Here is a 21,775-nt window from a genome sequence, read left to right on the forward strand (position 1 = left end):
AATAGGGATGCAAGGTTTACTCGTTTGATTTCAATAATATTGATAAAATTTAGCTCTAATTTATATTGTTTTATTCATATAAAAGTATAAGAAAACTGTTCTTGCCTATCTTGATGTATTGTTGCTGTATTTCTTAAAACTGGCAGATTTCAAAATGTTGACCTCTTCTTGGATGCCTGAGAAGGAACTTGGGGATTTTTAAAAATTTATTTTAGAATTTCATTCCTAATTATGTATTCATTATTGTTCTTTATGAAGGCCATTTTCCTAGAATCTTTGTCTGCAGAAGCCGGGACAAACATTGCTCTTCAGAAGCCATGTGGTCTATAACCTACTCTTTATAAGAAACATCATTAACATTAAGCATTCTTTCAATATGTGTTCAGCTCCCACCATATACCACGATGCTCAGTGCTAGACATACAAGGGTGAACATTTAGAAGAGAAAAAAGTTTCTTTTTCTTCTTTAATGAACCTGTCCCATGAATGATGCACCACTCTGTGTTTCCCGGACTTAGTATTTATTTGTTTGTGACTCATGAAATCCTGGTCTTTTATTTACAATCTTTAAATTTTTACTTTGTTAAAGTTACATAAAAACATTTTATGCAACATATGTGGATAAGAACCAAAGCTGGCAAACTGAAGAGAATTTTGATCATCTCAGTCATCGAATTTGTTGCTATTTTTATTTATATCAAATTCCTTCAAAGATTGATTGCTTAACTCTTGATTTTTAGCTCAGCCTTTGCCTGTAGTGTAGAGAATCAACTGTTACACAATCTAGGAATGGTCTTTTTCTACTTTCTACAAGGAAATTAAAAACAAAATACATCATGAATATTAGGAGACTGTTGATTAATTCCTTTTGTTTCTAGAATTTTTGCAATGTATAAAACTCACCTCCAATTAATTTTCTCTTTACCTATCAACTCCTACTCCCTTTAACAGCACCTCCAAAGATACTCTCTAAAGCTTTAACCCATCCTCTTGAATTGCAGGCTACTTCACTGGTTTTTATAAACACCCCCGCTATTAATGCCCAGGTTAATCAAACGTTTCCTGATCAATCTTCTATGTTCTGGGCATGTTTTAAGTTCTAAGGATATAAAGATGACTAAAGCACAACTGTTGACTTAAAAATTGTTCACAGTCTAGGTGAAGACAAACATGTACACTGGTTAGTAGTGTAATGAGTACCATGACCAACCAGAAGAAGAGCTTAGAGGTAAAGAGAACTTCCAAGGGACAAAGACTTAAGAGACTGAGACTTGAGCATTCCTGCTAGGATGAGAAGGACCAAGGGATCACTTCCTTCATGTGTGAGTTAAGGCACGAAGACATGAATGTAGACGGCAATGGGGGAGTAACAACCAGTACAATAGAAGTGAAGGGTAGAATTCCGGAAAGGATCTGGATGAGGTGTTGATAGGTTGGCTGTGATCAGGTTTCACAGAATCGTGAAGGTGGGCTGTTCTTTTTGTTTGTTTTTTTACATTTGGGTTGAAAGGGGATTTTAAGAAAGGCCATGAAAAGTCACTGCTGAGTGTTAGAAAAAAAGTGTAGCACAGTAATGGAAAACGTGGCCACCCATAAGGAGTCAAGTGGTCAAGAAGTCTCTCTTAGTCTGCTGTAGTTGTCCTCGAAATAAATTGTCAGGATGTAATCAGAACAGCATTAGCAGGATCAAGAACAGACTTCAAAACTAGGAATGTAACTGGATGACAGGCCAGAGAGAAAGAGAGGGAACAGAGATGTGGAGCGAGTGTGGCAGGTGAAGAGAGCATTGGGGGATGAGTGCTGCTCTAGGTATGTGAGTGTGAGCTGTAATGGACACCACAGAGGGCAGTCAAAACAAGTTACTCTGTGAGAATCGGGAGGTTAGAGCTGACAGTATATATTTCAGAAACCCCAGCGTAACGCAATAGTTTTAAAAAGTAGACATGTAAGATGTCTACTTCCCACCAACAGATTTGTGAAACCTGGGAATTACCTGCAATTATAGGAGATCAGAGGAAGCAGGTAGACCATAAGAGTGTTGTAACAAAAATCTAAAAGGCTGAAGATACTGAGATGGAAGAAAAGCCCTGGAGTATTTGATATTAAGAAATCAGTAGCATGAGAACTGCAAGATGGTCACACGATTGGACAGTAAGACGAGATGGTCTGGGAAAGTTGTTCCTGGGACTGCTGTGGAAATGACTCAGGGCTGGCTCCAAGACTTACCCAAAAGGAAGGCTGTGCTAAAGCAACTGTCCCCTCATCCTAGGACCCTCACCCACCCTCTTGTATGGGGTTCTTGGATGCCTAATTTCCATTCAATGATCATAGCTAGTTCTTAGATTTCAGCTGACAGGACTCAAAAATTCTAAAACTTTGCATCAAAGACTGTGGAGGAGCCTGCTTTGTTAATTTTTTTCTTATATTTCCAAAACAGCTTCAACATATCATTCTCTCCCCTTCTCTGTTGAATATTCTCCCAGTCCCTGAACTTATTCCCTTGCGGCCTGTGTGAACTCATGCTGTCCTAGCGTTCCTCTGTTTCTCATGACAACTGAAAGCTTTTGCTAGCCGGTCTCCCGGCTGTCTTTATCCGTGCTCCTGACCACTGGCCTCCACATGAACATCTGGCTGGCTGCCATTATTCATGTCTGCCAAATCAAATTCACACTCCTTGTTCTTAGAAGGACAGCCTTGGTTTGGTCAGAGTCATCTTTTTCTAGTCACCTCAGCCAATTATCCCCTAAACTTTCATTCTGTCCTTGCAACAAACAATTTTCCTCAGATTGAACATTTCCGCCTCTTACTTTTCTTCCCAGCACTTAGCCTAGAAGGTCTTTGTCAAGCAGTTCAGCCATCAAAAGCCCATGCACCATATTTGGCTTTCCTGTCCTCTGCAAAACCTTCCCTGCTCACCTTGCTGCTTAGGGAATTTTCCCAGCCTACAGTCCAACAGCCGTTGACTCCATCTCTAGTGTAGGGGTAACATGCTACACCTGCAGCTAGCCAGATCTCTGAGAGTTTATTTTCTTTGTTTGACAATGTCTGTAAGGTCATGTTACTATTGGGTAAGTGTTAATTTTTGCAATGAATTGAGAGATGCGTGGAGCTGGGTTTTGTTTTGTTTTGTTTTAAGATTCAAGCACATTTTGATGTAAAAAAAATCCCAGAGCTGTATTTCTTTCCTACTCTCCTCTGTTCCTGGTGATTCCTTCTTCACATTTTTTTCCAGCAGGTAGGTCCTTTGAATTGGACTGCTATCTCAGCCTAAAAGCAAAATGGGGACATGCAGGGGGAATCAGAGCCCTACCTCACTAATAGGTGAGCACCTGTGAAGCTAGACTTAGAACAAACTATCTTTTTCTGGCTCTATGAGACTACTGTCTCCTTCTTGTAATCTTTGTTAACTATGTCTGCATTTTGTGTTTTTCTTTCTTTCCTTTTTCTTCTCCATAATGTGGCAAGCATTGTACCAAGACCAGAAAAAGAGATTTAGGACTCTACATCCCACCGTCTTCATGACCAGCAAGCCAGGGGTTACCCACATGGGTGCAGGACCCAGGGATGCTCTTTGCTCAGGCACCTTAGTGGAAAGCTAAATCCAAAGTGGAACAGAGGGGGCACAAACTGGCACCTATATGGAGTGTTCGTGTTGTAGGTAGCCACTTAACCTGCTATGTCATAACACTGGCTCCAATAAATTTATGTTTTAACTCTGTCTTCCACAAACTTTTTGATATCCCCTCATCTTTGATAGCCTGGTCTGTCCCCCTCTTCCCATTAAGTACAGCACTCTGAATGTTTTAATTGCCTTATGCTAAAAGAAGGTAGGGAAGTAATAAGGTGGATTTCATGTCCATAGCTTGGCTCACTGTTGTAACTAGAAGGAAGAAAAGAGACAAAGACAAAGAGAAAGAAAGAAGTCCAGAACTTTTATTATAGCAAAAAATGTTCAGATACATAGCTCTGAAAGAACACAGACATGGTCTGACTTAATGGATAAAACACGTCACAGAAATGAAGAAAAGAAATGATTCAAAAGAGAATCCATGACCACTGAAGATTTAAATCTGTTTTTTAAAATTTAAATAGGACCCTATTCATAAATTCACCTTAAATACTTTTATTCTGAAGTAATATGTTCTCATTATGAAAAACTTAACAATGTGAGAAAATCAACTGTAATTCCACTATTTGATTTAAAATATATTCCATTTTTTCAATATGTGTAATTCTAAATAAATATTTATTTATTTATTTTGAAAGACAGAGCAACACAAAGAGAAATCTTCCATCCACTGGTTTATTCCACAAATGCCACCAACAGCTTGATCTGGCACAGGTAGATATCAGAAGCCCAGTATGCTATTGAAATCTCTTACATGGGTGACATGGACCCAAGTAACTGGACCATCATCTGCTTCCCAGATGCAGTAGCAGGAAGTTAGATCAGCAGCAGAATATCTGGGACTTGAATCAGCACTCCAGTATGGAATATAGGAATCCTAAGTGGGGCACCACCACCACAACATTGGCCCCATAAATCTATAGTTTGGGTTTTGTTTTTTTTGCTATGGTAACATATTGAGATACACACATGTGTGTGTATAAATTTTATATATAAATTTATATATTTACAAATATATTAATATAAGTTATACACTCATGTTACATGGTATATATACTTATAGAAATAATATATAATTTATAAATTTATATGCCATAAATAGATATGATTTTATATTTGTATATATAAACATCACATGAAGCTTTGATTATGTAGCAAAATTATCAAAACAAATACTTGGTGAAAGCTTTCTGTAGAAAGAGCTTATGAGGCTCAAATGAAGTTAGATGTGTGTTGCATCTCACACCATAGCTATATTTATGTAAAGCTGTGTGCAGATCATTTCAAGCTTAGCTTATTTTAGCAAGCGAGGAGGAATATTCTGGTGGATTGTCAGAGTATGACATGGGTTTCATGTCTGAAATTTCTTTCAGCAAAGTTCATGGATACTTTGGTAGGAAATCAACAGTGATTTACACATTATCCTTTTATCCTCTCTTCACAACCATGTTTGATAACAGCTGTTAGATCAGTGCTTCCATACAAGAAAAAGGCAGATCAGAAGTTCGTCAACTCTCTGATTCTGGTACAAAGGGTTGATTCAGACCAGGATGGGAATCTTTCTAGACTCTGATCTCTTAGTTCAAGAAATCTTTTTATTCTAAGATCATAGCATGCCTGTCTGGTCACCCCTCCATTCCCTGATTTTCCCTAGAAAGGAGCAGATGTGCTTAATCTTATCCTGTAGACATTTTATAATGTTTTTCTTCCCCTAGCATAGCTCCATCTCAGCAGAAGTTTAACTTTTTTTTCCTGAATTTTCATGTTAATGTCCTGTGATTATGTGTACCCTAATAAGTGATGATTTTAAGCCAACTCTTTTTGAAGATTTATTCATTTGTTTGAAAGACTGAAAAGCTGTTAGAGAGAGAGTGTGAGGCACACACAGAGATTTTCTGTGTTCTCATTCATTGCATAAATAGACACAATGACTGAGGCTGGGCCAGGCCTAGAACTCTGTCTGGGTCTCCTACATGTGTGATCTGGACCCAAGCACCTGAACTGTATCCCACAGCTTTTCCCAATGGATTAACAGAGAACCAGAATCAGAGATGATGTAGCTGTGATTCAAGCAGCACTTGTGCGGGCTGCTGATGTTGCAGATGGCAGGTTAATGCTCTGGGCCACAATGTCAACACCTCTAAGACAATTCTTATGGTCTTCTATGCATTTCATTTTTAAATTCATTACAAGAGTATTTCACACTGTTTGTGGGTGTGGCAGGAACACAACAAAATATTTAGTGAATGAAAAATATGTTTCTCATCTTTTAAGACTGTTTTGAAGATTTCCCAGATTGTAGGACCAATTTGAGATTCCTGAAAACATGCAGCTTTTGCTTGGTGTCTGAGACTCTTCAGAATTGAATGATAAAAAGAAAAAGTGCTGGAAGTCCACAAATGATTTGTTAAACAAACACATGAGTCTAAAACCACTTAAGCAGAGCTATAAATTAGTTAATGTAAGTCAAATGCCTCTAAATTCTAGAAATATAGACATATTTAGTATCTTTCCTATTTAATTGTAAGCTTCTTAAAGTCGAGGATGAATGGCTGTAGCGCTGACTGTGTACATGGCCTGGTTGATGTACAGAATATTACATTCATGGCTCCAGTTAGTAGATAAGAATGTCGATGGCTGTCTGAAATAATGGAGGGAAAAATGGAGCCAGACACTCCATGAGCAGTTTTATTCAGCAGTTTGCCATAACCAGTACACGCCACTAGAACCCTGATGGACTTTGGTGACAGCTGAGGTGAGAAGGGATATGGACTGGGAGTGGTGGCAGTCAGCTCAGCCATCAGATTTTTCTCATGGCCCTTGGGTGGCCTCTTACGGAACTGGTCATCATATTCTGTGAATAATCCATCCTGAAGTGTAGCACTTCTCATGGCAGAGGTAACAAGTAGAGATGGAAATACAGGATTTCAGGAATATTTGCCCACGTGGATCTGGGCAAGAAACATCGAAACTGTGTATAAGTTAGTGGTGTTAATGAGCTCATTACTAATTCAGAGTTTAGAGAATCAGATCGAAATAACTGATTGTTATACCTGCTTGGCCACTTAACAATGCCTCTATGTTGAACTTTTCCCATTTAAGATAAAGAATTCTTTAATTATGTTGCACTTAATGAGGTCCTCTAAAAAATAATGCTACTTATAAGTTGAATTGTAATAAAGCTTTAGTAAGTAAATAACAAAATCCCTTGTCTTGCTACTCAGGGACTTCTTGTGTGACAGAATAAAACCAAGTTAATTTAGTACATGTATCAGATTTGTGTAGCCCAGCAGTGATTCAACAATAAAGATGTGTCAAGAATCATTTTAAGGGACCAGCATTTAGTTCCGGGGTTAAGAGCCCCTTGTTCCATATTAGATTAACTGGGTTTGATGCCCTGCTCCAGCTCCTGACTCCAGCTTCCTGCTTTTGCAGATCCTGGTAGGTAGCAGTGAGGGCTCAGGTAAATGAGCCTACTCTCCTACTCTCCAGATGCTAGACCTAGGCTGAGCTCCTGGCTCCTGTCTCCAGCCTTAGTCTGGGCTTGGCTTGTTGTGGGCATCTAGGCATTTAACTGGTAGACAGGAACTTTCTGTCTTCCTCTTAAGAAAGAAAACTTGCTTTTGAAAAGTTACTAATACTTTATGTGAGGGGCTGAGAATCTGGGTGTAGCTCTGACTGTGAAAACACAGGTTTGTCCACATTTTAGGCAGGTTATGTCCCTAAAATGTTTGCTTCTATATGACTTGTTTGGCACTTGAGTTTCACTTTCTCAGAGAGCTGGCAAAGCCCTGAGAACAGTGGCTTTAAATGAAGGAGGTGGATCCAAGTATTCCAATGGTAGAGAAACCTTAATGCTCTTAGCCCTGCACATAGGATAAGCCTTGTGATGTGCCCTGTGGTTCCAAAACACGCTACTTATGGAAAGTGCAGAATATTTTGAATTAGACATAGGTGAGGTCCCGTGTAAGCTCTGCCACTTCCCAGCTGTTTGTCTTTAGGCAAAGTGCTCCCTTGAATGTCATTTTCTTCATCAGAAAGAGGAAAAATTACATTTTCTACTTACAAAATTGATGTTACATGAGGGGCTTCAGTTCCGCATGCCCAAACTGTTGTCCCTGTAGACCTGCTGCCTTTACCTTAATCTTCATCAATCTATCAATTCAAAGTCCTATAGCTTATTTGAAAGACAAAGACAATATTAACCCTGACTGTAAATGGCTTAAACTCATCAAACAAAAGACATAGATTAGTGGACTGGATAAAAAAAAAAACAGCGGCCATCTACCTATAGCTTACAGGAGACACATTTCACCAACAAAGATACATGGAAACTAAAATTAAAAGAATATTAGAGGATGTATCAGGCTAATGGAAAGGGAAAAAATGAGCTATTGTAGCCATTCTTATATCAGTTAATATAGACTCTGACAGGAAAAGCATCCAAAGAAATAAAGAATGTATCTCATAATGATTAAGACATCCAATCAGCAATGATATCCATTCAGGAATGATAATAATTGTATATGCACCAAATGCCAGGAAATCTAGCTACATAAAACAAATATTAATGGATTTAATAGGAGAAATAGACTCCAGTACAATAATTGTGGGGTACCTTAACACTCCGCTAACGTCAATGGACAGATCAATGAAACAGGAAGTCAACAAGGAAACAATAGAACAAATGGAATTAACTGATATCTACACAACCTTTCAACCTACAGACACAGAATACACTTTTTTTTTTTATCAGCACATGAGAACTTCTTGAGGATTGATGACATTACAGGCCACAAAACAAGTCTCAGCAAATTGAAAAAAAAGAAATCAGAATCATACTGTGCATCTTCTCAGACCAGCATGGAATGAAAGTGGAGGCCAAAAAAATCAAAATAACCCAGAAGATATGCAAATACTTGGAAACTGAGCATGCTGCCAAATGAACAATGGGTTATAGAAGGAATCAAAGAGAAAATTAAAAAAGAAATTACTAGAAATAAATGAAGGCATCAACATGACATATCAAAACTTGTGGGACATAATAAGGCAATATTAAGAGGAAAGTTCATTGCAATCAGTGCCTTCATCAAGAAACAAGAAAGGCACCAGATAAATGAGTCAACCATACATCTGAAGAAGCTGGAAAAACAACAGCAAAACAATTCCAAGATTAACAGAAAAAAAAAGAAGGAAAGAAAGAAAAACCAAACTAAGGGAGGGTAGAAATCAACCAAATAGAGACCAAAAGAACAATATATAAGACCAGCAAATCAAAGAGCCTGTTCTTTGAGAAAAACAGCAAAATAGATTCCCACACTAGCTAACTAAGAAAAGAGGACGATATGAATGAATAGAATAAGACACAAAAAAGGAAATATAACAGAGGATATCTTGGGCATACATAGAATGATCAGGAACTATTACAACAAAGATCTGCCAACAAATCAGAAGACCTAGAAGGAATGAATAGATTTCTGGACACATACAATTTACCAAAACTGAATCATGAAGTAATTAAAAGTCTAAGTAGAGCCCAGTGCACAATGTCTCTGGCTAAATCCTCACCTTGCAAGATCTCATATTGGTGCTGGTTTGTATCCTAGCTGCTCCACTTCACACCCAGCTCCCTTGTTGTGGTCTGGGAAAGCAGTAGAGGATGACCCAAAAGCCTTGGGTCTCTGTGCCCAGGTGGGAGACCCAGGAGAAACTCCTGGCTCCTGGGACCTGGCTTTAGATTGGCTCAGCTCTGGCCATTGAAGCCAACTGCGGAGTGAATCAGTGGATGAGGGTCTTTGTCTCTCTTTCTCTCTATAAATCTGCCTTTCTAACAAAAACAATTAAAATTTTTAAAAATTCTAATGGACCTATAATCAGGACAGAAATTGAATTAGTATCAAATCTCCCCCCAAAAAAGGAAAGCCCAGGACAGGATGGCTTCACTGTTGAATTCTACTGAACTTTTTAAAAAGAACTCACCCCACAAGATATCCAAAGTAATAGAAAGAGGCAATCTTTCCAAACTTTATGAAGCCAGTATCACCTTATTACCAAAGCGAGATGGAGACACACAAAGAGAACAATAGACCTCTATCCTTGATGAACGCGGATGCAAAAATCCTCACCAAAATAGTAGCCAACAAAACCAATAGTATATCAGACACATCATTCACCTGGACAAGGTAGGATTCATCCCTGGCATGTGGGGATTGTTTAAATACACAAATCGATAAATGTGACACACCACATCAACAAAATGAAAAAACAAAAGACATATGATCATCTCAGTAGATACAGAGAAGGCATTTGATAAAATCCAACACCACTTCATGCTAAAATCCCTGAGCAAGATAGGTATAAAAAAAATGTTCTACATCACCATCAAAGCAATATACAAAAAAACCAAAAAACAAAACAAAACAAAACCCAACAACAATGTCAGCATCAAACTGAATGGAAAAGAATGGAAGCCTTTCCACTATGACCTAGAACAAGACAAGGGTGTCCACTTTCACCACTGCTATTCAAGACAGAATTGGAAACTTTCCCTGCAGCTGTTAAGCAAGAAGAAGAAATTAAAGGAATTCAAATTGGAAACAAGGAATTAAAATTATCCCTGTTCACAGATGATGTGGTTCTATACATAGGAGAACCAAAGGACTCAATCCAAAGACTGTTGGAACTCATAAGAGAATTTGACAGTATAGTAAGTTACAGAATCATTGAACATAAATCTATGGCCCTAATATACACTTCGTGGCCGAGAAAGTCCTTTTTAAAATAGTGGAAGAGAACCTTAGATGCCTTGGAATAAAATTAACCAAAGATTTGAAAGACCTTTATGAGGAAAATTGCAAAACATTAAGAGAAGAAATAGAAGACATGAGAAATGTGGAATTTACCACATTCCTGGATCGGTAGACTCAACATTGTCAAAATGTCCAGTTTTTTTTTTACAGATTTATTTATTTTGCGTTTAAAGATTTATTTTATTTTTTATACAGATAGGAGGAGAGACAGGAAGATCCTCTGTCTAATGATTCACTTCCCAAGTGGCCGCAATGGCCTGAGTTATGCCTATCCGGAGCCAGGAGCCAGAAGCTTCTTCCAGGTCTCCCACATGGATGCAGGGTCCCAAGGTTTTGGACTGTCTTCAACTCCTATTTCAGGTCACAAACAGGGAGCTGGATGGGAAGAGGGACCGCTGGGATTAGAACCAGCACCCTTATGGGGTCCCGGCAAGGACTTTAGCCCAGCCCCAGATTTATTTATTTTATTGGAATCGCAATTTATAGAGAGGGAAAGACAAAAATCTTTGGTTCATTCCCCAAGTGGTTCAGAGCTGAGCCAATCTGAAGCCAGGAGCCAGGAGCTTTTCTTTTGTCTCCCATGTGGGTGCAGGATCCCAAGGCTTTGGGGCGTCTCTGATTGCTTACCCAGGCCATAAATAGGGAGCAGAGGTGGGAGTGGAGCAGCCAGGAAATGATCTGGTTCCCATATGGGATGCTGGCGCTTGCAAGATGCATTGCACTGGGCTCCACCTGGGTAATTTCTTTACTCATTGCTTCTCTGTTAGGTGAAGAGCAATGTTAACCTCATTAGTTATGGGCATTCCATGAGCAACACCTAGTACTTCCCTATTCATAAATACTATATTAACAATTTTGTTCCTCTGTTTTCCCTATGGGCTATCAGACTGGCACAGTAAGGAAACATGATCGTTAAGAGTACAGATTTTTGGATCACTTGAGTTAGGTTTTGGCCTCTGCCCCGTGTTTGCTTATCAGGTTATTTATCTTTATGCCTGCATTTCCCCTTCCGTAAAATGGAGAGAAATAATATTGCCTACTTTACATAGCATTATTGTGAATTAATGAGATGACAGAAGTACATTTGTATATGCAAACTAATGCATGTATCTGTGCATGTATAGAAAACCTATAAGTGCATTGACTGGTTCAATGAATTGAGATACATTTGTAAGGAACACTTCCTAAATGCAAGCCTTTGGGTTTTGTTTGTTTTTCTTTTTAAAGCAAGGTTTTCCTAGGGCTATTTTCCTAGGAGTTGACTTTCTCAGTTTCCATTCACTTGATAAGATTAGAGCCTCTAAGGTAACATGTGCTAGTACAGTGTTTGCCCTCTTGTTTACTCATGCTTTTCCTATCAGTGTTGCCTTTAAGTATAATGAAAAGAGGCAAAGTGGAATAAAATGGACTAAGAAAATGTTACATTCATAAAACATGCTCTGTGGCCAACCAACAGATCCTCTCCTCCCACGCAGGTGTAGATTCTGCCTCTGCCCACCATTCTCAAGTCGTCACCTAATTTTGACCCCTTTCTCTGAGGACTCTGGCCAGAAAGTCTAGTATGATGAGTCCCTGGCAATTGGGGGGAGGGATATTTAACAAAGAGGATTGCTACATGTAAGCAACTTTTTATTCTCAGCTTTTCATTTCTCTCTGCCAAAAGAAAAAGAGAGTGTGTGTGTGTGTGTGTGTGTGTGTGTGTGTTTAGAAGGAATCACCAAATACTTTTCAAAGACAAAACTACACATGAATGCTGCGTGGGGTGTGTGACATCTTTTTAGGTCTAGGGAGGTGACAAAACAAGGCATTTTGTATTTTACAAGCCAGAGTTTCTGGGGAAAAAAAGTGTGAAAAATCGATCAACATTGTACCGTGCTGCTGACTTCTGCAAGGCTGTCCTGTTACCTGGCAGTTCACAGACTCTGAGGAGTTATTGTCATTTTGATTTTCAGATGAGTCACTGGGTCACTTGTCCCCAGAGACACTACATTATGATTCAGTGCAAAGTACCAAAAGTGCTGGGGCTTCCGGGAGGGAGTGAGTGAGTGTGTGTGTGTGTCTGGTGGGGGTTGCCTTGGCTCCGCGTTGGCATGAGGCTTAATTGACACCTTTGATGTAGCCTAAGACAGAGCCCGCGCCTCCCACTGCTGCTTGGAAGACGTCAGCCTTACGCAGAAAAGGCATCTGCTGATGAATCCTGCATCTCATTCAGCCTACTCTGGGAGCAGCCTTAGCCATCCTTAGCTAATCCACCCGCTTCCCATTTCCGCTCGTGCTCGGCTTAGTGCTGAGAAGCGATTTCTCCTCTTACTGTTAGGTCAATTCCTAAGACTGTGTCCATGTTAGAACTCATAGAAGGTAAGTGAAATGCTTGGTCGCTGCTCTCCTGTAATCTGTTCATTGTGCACCTTTAGGAATGTGTGTGTCTCCTAGCTATTGTCTTAATGAGTGGGGAACTGTATTGCTGTCATTTGTACAACTTAAATAGAAGTGGCCCTCTGTAGCTTTGTAAAATCACATCTCACAATGTTTTATCTGTTCTTAGACTGATTCTACTTGGAGAAAAGAATTGTTTCCTTGAATGCTGTGGCTTTATTTCAGTTTAGTGATTATGGTGTAGAAACTCTTGAGCGTCAGAATTCCAGTGATTTGAGCCTTTTGAAAAGTGACTTTTCAATAGTAATAAAGATAAACTACGAGGAGTTGCTCAGCGTCTGTAGCCCATTATTTTGTCCTACCCAAGGCAGTTCCATTAGAAGCAGACTAGTGAGATGGACAGGGCACAAGTGGATCTAAGTTCTTCTTCCAGAAGTGAGTTATTAACTGTAAAAATACAGTGGTTTGTCTTATCAAATCTCTGTAGTGTTATCACTTGTGAACTGTCCTAATGTTTAGTTCTCCCAGGTAGTACTGAGTATATGAAGTAAAAATCAAGAATGAATCCCCTTCTAACTATCTCCAGACCTTAACAGCAAGCCTAAAAACCTCTGTTGGCACGGTTAAATGCATCACTAATAAATTCATCAGGAAAGTTCTGCCAAGTGCATTTTTAAAGAATATTACATAACTTGCTGCTCTGTTCAATATGGATTAACATAGCAGTGAGTTTCTGAAGTAGGTTATTCCCCAAGGCTTTTCCTGAAGGTGAGATAAAAGGGTGTCTAGATTTTTAGCAGATGTCCCTCAAAAATTGTTTACTTTTCCGAGAAGTCAAATTGTTATGAAAATTCTTTAACATGCATTTTTTTCCTCTGTGTGTTTCTTTGCATTTCTAGTTAATGGAACCCCTGGTAGTCAGCTCTCTACTCCACGCTCGGGCAAGTCACCAAGCCCATCACCCACCAGCCCAGGAAGCCTGCGGAAGCAGAGGGTAAGGAAATGAACAAGATGCCCATTTAACTGAGCTTATGTGTTAAGTAGCATAGGTGCCAGCAAATAATGCTGCTGGTCTCAGGAGAGGACCAAGCTATAGCAGGGTCACTTATTGCTATGGCTTACCTAGAACTCAGGGCTTGTGGTATCTCTTTGCAGTTGTCCAAATCCTAGCTTGGAAAGGATTGTACACTTGCCACTTCAATTTCAGATGCTCTCTTTTTAAATTTCTGAATACACAGATTTTTGTTAACACCAGAAGCTTCTTAGTTGTAATGAATTTTATTACATATTATTGTTGATCACCAGCCTCTTAAAATGAGAAGAAAAAATGCTGGCAATAGAGAGAAGGGTCATGACCAGAATTTGCTTTGTGACATACATGGTGGTCCTCAGTGACTGAGGATCCACACAGCAGAGGATGAGGATATAGACTCCTGTGTCTGTGAAAGAGACCCACATTGAACACTTTCTCTTTTATAACTACTTACACTACTTATTGTTATGTAAGAAGGGAGAAACTGAAATAGGAGGCCACAATGAAAACATTGCTGGGAATGGCATCAACTTGTCTATGTTAAGGACTGATGAGAGGATTAGCTCTTCCTGCAGTATGGAAGAGATACTGTTCTTATCCTCTCACACTTAGTGTACTATTTGCCTTTGCAGTAATACCAAGGCAAGAATGCAAGGGGTGGGACAGAGAGAATGGGACAGGGGAATAATGGCAGAAATGGGAGGTCTGGTATAGTCCTGAGTTCAGAACTTGCTGGGGGCTATGTGTGCTTCTAGGAGGCTCTATGATGGTGCTCATGGGACTTTTTTTCATTAAGCAAAAACTCCTTGGAGAATGCTGCACTGAATTACTAAATTCTTGAATTTGGTTCCATTTATTTTGTGTTTTGAAATGAGACTTATAAGTTCCGTAACTTTAAAGTGCATCCAAGATGACAGATCCTCTCTCAAGTCTCCTACCCAGTTGTCATTAAGCCAGCAGTTACTAGCCATCTATGACTTAAATCCCAGTCCCTTTGGAGCTTGTAGCACTAAGTATCAGGTGTTAGTATCTTGCTCCATGGATTCACCTGACATCAAGTGAGTCATCCTTGGACTGTTTGGCTGAACATTGGCCCTGGCTTCTCCCCTAAGTCATTGAGTTATCTTGGATAGGTCTCTTATCTCTTCTCCTCCTCTATTAGAAAAACAAATCAAAACAAAATAGCCTGTTTGAACAGACATTCCAACAATCCTATCCAAGCTCCCTATGAGTGTTTTCGCTAGGATTTTCTAATTGACCATAGTCTAAATTGGAAATTTGAAGTACAGGAATCCTTGGTGACCTATTCAAAGAATTATTCAAATTCCTTTCATCTCTTACAGACCAATCCTTAAGGGGAAGAAGAGCTAATGTGGTCATTCTTTGCTTCTAAATGTTATTCAAAAAGGTTGCCATTAGATAGAGCAGAGGGAAGAGCCTTCTCTTAGAGAGCATTCTCTCACTTCAAGCGAATGGCTTGGAGGGTATACCAATCACAGGAATCCCTCTTTCAGCCATTTTAACTCCAATTAATATACTTTGGTGTAGCTCATACATAATTGTATGTATTATTAAAACCGAGAGTAGCTAAGTATGCCTGCTTAGCATACATAATTGTATGTATTATTAAAGCCGAGAGTAGCTAAGCATTCCTGCTACCGAAGTGAGCTTTTCGCCTAAATTCTTCATTGTAGTGGTCACCATCTTGGGCATGTGAAGCTTTGCTCAAATATTCCTTTGATGGCAAAATGAAACTAGCCTTGGAAAATGAAGCTATGATTTTGTGCAAGTGAGGTGGAAATGTTCACCCAGCTATGTGGCCATTGACTTTTATAATTGATGTTTGTAATATCAGGAGAATGATTACAATGAATGGTCCTCTTACACATTCTTCATTCTTTCACCCAGACCTCCAATAGAAGCACTATACTTGAGAGCAAAAGCAATCCCATTTGTTTCAGAGGGATAATGGGTTTACTGTCATCTGAAAACAGTTATTAAGCACACGTTGTGAGCAGGACACTGGAAATAGACAAAGATAGTTCTGTTTTTAAGCTTTTGAATGTATGACCATCCTATATCTATATACAGTATCAGTGCATGGAGATGTGCCCAGTTGCTTTAGCAGGAGGAGCTGTCATCTTGGTGTGAAGGCACCAAATAACCCATTTGGTGTGTATTGCACCAGATAACCCCTCCCAGTTAAAACAGGACTAGAATATCCCTAAAAACTGATCCTGTTTCAAATTTGGTTAATGCTTTTCTCAAATGTTTGGCTACATTCCTATGCAGGAAATACTGAAATAAGTGAAAGATGGCATGTGTTAAAAAATATATTTCAAAGAATAAATTAACTTTTTTATTGCAAATTGGAAAACAGTAGTTACTTCTATTTTTTCCTTCTGTGTTGCCTAGCAACGTGGCCAAGAAAATCAGCAGCCTGTCCCCCATCCCAACAAACACAGGCACATAGTTTTGCTCATGAAGGTGCACACACATGAACATATACATGCGAATACACACAGAAAGATGTGTGCACACATATGTGCGGATACATGCATACCGAGTTCTTTCTCTTTTTGAAAAGGGAATGTTGTGATATTGACCGCTTTTCTCCCAATGAGAAAGATCTCTATTCTTACTTATATTAATTATTCTGATTCCATCAGCTTTTGTGTTCCCTCAAAATCATTTTTTGTTATTGTTACTTCTTTGGACATTGTTGAATAATCTTACATCTTTAGATTGTAAATATCTTCAGACATTTTTCTTCATTAACATGTTCATGGCAATGTATCAAGTAATGTCTACTTTTCCAAAGCACGGTTATTTCAGTTAATGTCTAGAAACATTTGGTCACAGAAGGCTTTTCCCATCCATGAACTTTTTTTGGCCCCATTTCTTCAAACATCAGGAAGAAATGTGTTAGGTTGTGTAGGTTGAATGAAGTTCCTCATTATACTCCCACATCACTGGCTTTTGTGGATTATCTGATCAGTCAGATGCTGTAAGGAGTGGGTGGTACCCATAGGGAGGAAAAAAGCCAGTCTAGAGACTGTAGATCTGAGTTGGTTGCTTGGCTACCCACAGAGGGATCTAGTAGCAGAAAGGGGCAGGAAGAAGATGAGAGGTGAGGGACTTGTGTTTGAAAAACAGAACAGTGGGAAAGGATTGAACCAGGTGGTTTTTACATTCTTTCTGTCATTCAAATGTGCAACTCTGGAAAGGCACTGTCTGTTGGGTTTACGTTATGCTCAAATGCAACACATGGCTTACTGCTGTGAGACCAAAATGTGCTGAGTGTCCACTGGGGCTTCTGATGAACTGTTTTGAGAGGTAAGCATTCCTTGTCTACCTAAATGGGGAAAAAAGGTTCCTGAAAGAATTGCCTAGACATGTAGTAGCAGGGTTAGCCTTGACAGACCTAGAAAGCCATGTATGCAGAAGTAAGGCAAAAGCCTCCTGAAGAGGTGAAGCAATATTTTCTGAACAATAAGGCAAATTAGCATCTTTTTAATTTCAGTTTGGATTGTTTCTCTGTAATTCTCTTGTCTCTTACCTGAAGTTGACTTTGAAGGTCTGGTTGATATTAGAAACCAAGGATGCCCGTTCAGCATTGCTCCTAAAAGAGTAACAGGGCACCCAAGAAAATCAAATAAACAAATCTATGCCACCTTCATCTTACAGGACCTGTACCGCCCCCTCTCTTCGGATGATTTGGATTCAGTAGGAGATTCAGTGTAAAAGAGACAATGGAGCAATGTATATGGTTTGTGATTGGGTGAAGGTTTCACATTTCCTAAGCAAACATCTAACAGCAAAATACACAAAGGAGTTTTGCATACCTGGAAATGAAAAAGAGCAAAACATGCAGAAGTAAATAGGGAGGCATTTTAAACCCGTGATGTTCATCCTGAAGGGATAGTTTTTAAAAAGAATCTACTCACTGGTTTGAACACAAAGTAGCTCCATTGCTGAGGTCTCTGTGTGAGGTCTCCTTCTAGATGAATTCTGTGTATGGATCCACTGTTGAGAACAGAATACATTAATGATACAACAGAGTCATAATTTCCATGAATAGAATTTTTAAAATCATAAATGCATATATAGGTACAATTTTCTTAAATTCTCTGTAAACTATATTAAAATTACATTAACAGGCACAGTCTTCCTTAAAATTAAATTCTTTTAAAAATTTGTATGGCTGATTTTAGGAATACTTTTACTGCAAAAGTAATAATATTCAATTAGATTTTTTTTCTCCTTGGCAATAAAAGAACACTTATCATTTTGTGGGTTAATATATTTAAAGGGGGAAAAAATTCATGCCAAGGACCCATCTCATGGAAATTCAAATACTAAGCATTGTTTTTGTCATCAAGTAAATTCTTTTAAATTGGATTATTTTGGGAGGGGGTTAGGAAAAAGAAAAACAAACTATAGCTTAAAGCTCTGTGCCAACATGGAGAACTTTTTCAGTAACATGGATATAAATTATGTCTTCCCTGAACCATATATGTGATTTTTTTGAATGTGTAAAAGATTAAGCTAAGAATTTTTCTCTTTCATTTTCTTGTTTTTCAACACACATCTAAAAAAAAATGTATCTGGGCCTCTTCCCAAAAAATCCATTTGAAAAGCAAAAAACATTTTTTAAATGGTGCTATATAAATCCATCCCAAAATATCAAATCTCCAGGCTGATGAACACTAGAGCATGCTGTTGTTTCAGAAATATTCCTATGCAAAACTCCTTTTGTGTTAAATTCGGTAAATCTATGATTATTAACCCGCTGTTAAACATTAACCTACTAATTCTTCTCTTTTAGTCTTCTATTTTTAAAACTGTAGTTAGCTTTGCTGAAACCTAAAACAGTTATTTTAAAATACAAATGTTAAATCAATGTCATGTGTATGGCCTATTGTTAAGCCATGTCCTACTGATCATTTACTTGATTCGTTGAAACACTAACAATTTAAGACTTGTGAAGCATGGTGTTGATATTCTCTGGGTTTGACATATCTCAGTAGGTGATAAATTTAAAAATGTCCAATGCCATTTGGAGGCTTTTCCTTGAAATTTTCCCCCCAAATTTTACTTGAAACAAAAATTTAGAAACATTTGATTCAAGATGGAGAGAAATTCAGTTGTCATACACTGTCTTAAATGTTATGGATTTGTCTGTCTGATTGATTGTTCAACTAGCAAATTTTGCCATCTGGTTTACAGTTACACATGTTACCATCTCACTTCACAAGTGAGTAAAAATATTCCAACCAAAAGAAGAAAGAAGAAGAAGCCAAAAGTCCAGGCACTCTCATGGCACTTGAAAACTCAACCCTATAATAATTAGTGCCTCATTATATTGTCTGTCGGAGAGAAAAAACACTTCTCTGGCAGGTTACTCGAGAACTTCAGACTGAACTATTCCATCTTGAAAGAACAGCTCCTAATAATACCTGTTCCAGACTTCAGGCTTTAAAACTGTTTCCAATAGAAATGAACAGTCTCCTGCTGAGATCAAAAGGCTGCTTGGTTTTAGCTGAAACAGTAAACATCTGTGAGGTTGCCTATGCTTGTGTCTGTTTCAGTTATGTGTTTGTAAAATGCATTACTTAATACAGTGGAGTCCATAAAAGATAAGTATGTATTTGACTAAACTGTCAAAAATGCATAAGAAAGCAGTGGAACAGTTAACATAGATCTAGTGGGGTCAGATAGTCCAGCCCAAAAGTAAATTCCAATAATTTCAACTTCCCTGTGCTGTCAGTTTCAGGGATAGCTACTGCTTAGAAAGATCCAATAGATGCTATTTGTTCTGGATAAGTGGCAGATAGCGCCAATTGATATTAAAGCCCGTGACTTTGTTTAGACATGGCAAAAAGAAACTGGATGGATACTAATTGCCGACGGATATCATAGCCAACTTTCCATTCAAGCAGTTCCAAGGGAAATGCTACCCCACAGTATTTAATCTTCTCAACATATGACTTTTATTAAGGAACTGTTCAGAGGCAATATATATCATTTACGTTTTGAAACTAAAGGCCCTCAGAGATTGAAACAGCACACCATTTATAGACTTTGAGATTGCTTTCTATGCATGGCATAATTCTATTACACTAAAACAAAAACAAAATCCTTAGCAACAGAGCAGAGGTTTTCAGTTCATTGGAAATGATACATAGGTGGTTTATAGGCATTTAACAATTTAGTGACTTACAAGATTCACTTTTAGGAATTAGACACTGAATTAAAAAAATATATTCTATTGAGAGGGAGAGCCGTTCAACAAAACATGCATATGTGTCCTGATGGTAATTCTTAAGTATGCTTTGAGGACACTGTGCTGTAGTGCAAAGTGTGGTATTTTTTCATTTGTGTTCACTTTTTTCTTAGGTGTGGACAGAAGTAAAACAAAACAAGATTTTATAAATATTTCCCTGCTTTCAGCATTTTAGAAATGCAAAATCTAATCATGTATAAAGTATGAAGTTTAGTGTGAACTCAGAAGGCTGATTCTGAAAGCCCCTTGATGTGTTGTGTGTCTGGCCTCATCTGTGAGGCAAGGAGGGAAAACCAGGAGCATTTCTGTGACGCCACTGGTTCCTAAGAGGGTTCAGGTCTGCATCTGCATACACTCCAGTGTACATATACTGGCTCATCTAGCTATATTTTTAAAAACCAAGTACAGTTGTCTAAAAGCATTGGGATCAACATTAATGCTCTGTATGTGTCCTCTGTATTAAACAGCAGGGGTGTTTTGGCTCCAATCATTGGAAGTCTATAGATGATTGTGCTCCTCTTGTTTTTTGCCACTTAAAAAATAATGAAGTCTAAGAGCTACATTTCTTAAGAAAAGGGAACGAAGCTAAGTCAAATAACACTCCTGAAAACGTCTCCATATATTGTAACTATTGGACTAGTAAATTGTCCTATGTGGCCATATAACTGTACAGGTATGTGGGTTTTCTGTATAGTAGCAAGGCTCAGTGTGTATGTGGGTATGCTTATGTATGTATTTGTGTTTATGTATAGACCATAAATAGTGAAATATAATATGTGTGGCACAGCCTTATAAGTTACTGGCTCTTTTAGAAATGTATGTAAAAACTGCATGTCATAAGATGACATTGTGATATTTGAAACATGCTTAAGTTCTAGAGCAATTTGCTATAAATCACCATGACAAGATGGTTCAAAGCATTCAGATGCACTGATTTTTTTCAAGAAAAAAATTGAAATCCAAATAAATAAAAATATTGGAATCCAGATAAATGTAATAGTGTGTTAGCTACTAAATACCAGCATACATTCAATATCATAATACATTTTATTGTTAGGTCTTAGTATTTGGTCATGCAGGTGACTAAATACTGTGACATGTTATTCTGTTGTGTGTGTAGATGACTTTCAATGATTTCCAATCAATATCCATTGAAAAATGTTTAATAGAGGTTGTTAATGCTTGAATACTATGTTGAAGCATAAGCAGCATAATACTAAAACATAAACTAAAGTGCTTTTGATTTGAAATAAGTTTAATAACAAAGCCAGATAACATGTAAGGCAAGTTTATTTCTCTTCTTTCAAGGTACTTTTCTAAATTGTTGTTATATCTTGAATAGACTTGCTATATGTGTGTGTGTGTGTGTATATATACAGAAATATATACACACTTGAAAGTGCTAATTGAATGGATTTACTGCACATGTGTATTCTTGCTCATTTATTCAAATTTGCATTAGCGTTGCTAACATCTCTGGTTGTGCATGATAGAGACAACTGGATTTAATTGAGACACTGCACAGAAGTATGGTGTGAAAATCAGAGATATATTGATGTCAGTATACCACTTGCCTGATATACTTTGTTATGCTGTCAGCTTTTTAAAAAAAATATTTGTAACATTGTGCCTGTAATGCATGT

The 21,775-nt window shown here is 38.2% G+C and overlaps 1 protein-coding gene across 14 annotated transcripts in view; it reads left to right on the forward strand.

Moving 5' to 3' along the window:
- Window positions 1-21,775, forward strand: part of DCLK1 (doublecortin like kinase 1) — a 321,237-nt gene that overhangs the window by 229,791 nt on the left and 69,671 nt on the right. For 5 of the 14 annotated variants that reach the window (XM_040991509.1, XM_040991511.1, XM_040991512.1 and 2 more), the window contains exon 5: window positions 13,713-13,807. In XM_040991509.1, the coding sequence (XP_040847443.1) occupies window positions 13,713-13,807 (95 nt within the window). Of the gene's footprint in view, window positions 1-12,420; window positions 12,796-13,712; window positions 13,808-16,775; window positions 16,779-17,533; window positions 17,591-21,775 lie in introns of those variants that run through there. The other 9 variants (XM_040991518.1, XM_040991521.1, XM_040991520.1 and 6 more) reach the window with 5 other exon arrangements.

Source organism: Ochotona curzoniae, unplaced genomic scaffold (genome assembly GCF_017591425.1).
Source record: "Ochotona curzoniae isolate NIBS_2020 unplaced genomic scaffold, NIBS_Ocur_1.0 contig_64, whole genome shotgun sequence".
Classification (NCBI taxonomy): Eukaryota; Metazoa; Chordata; class Mammalia; order Lagomorpha; family Ochotonidae; genus Ochotona; species Ochotona curzoniae.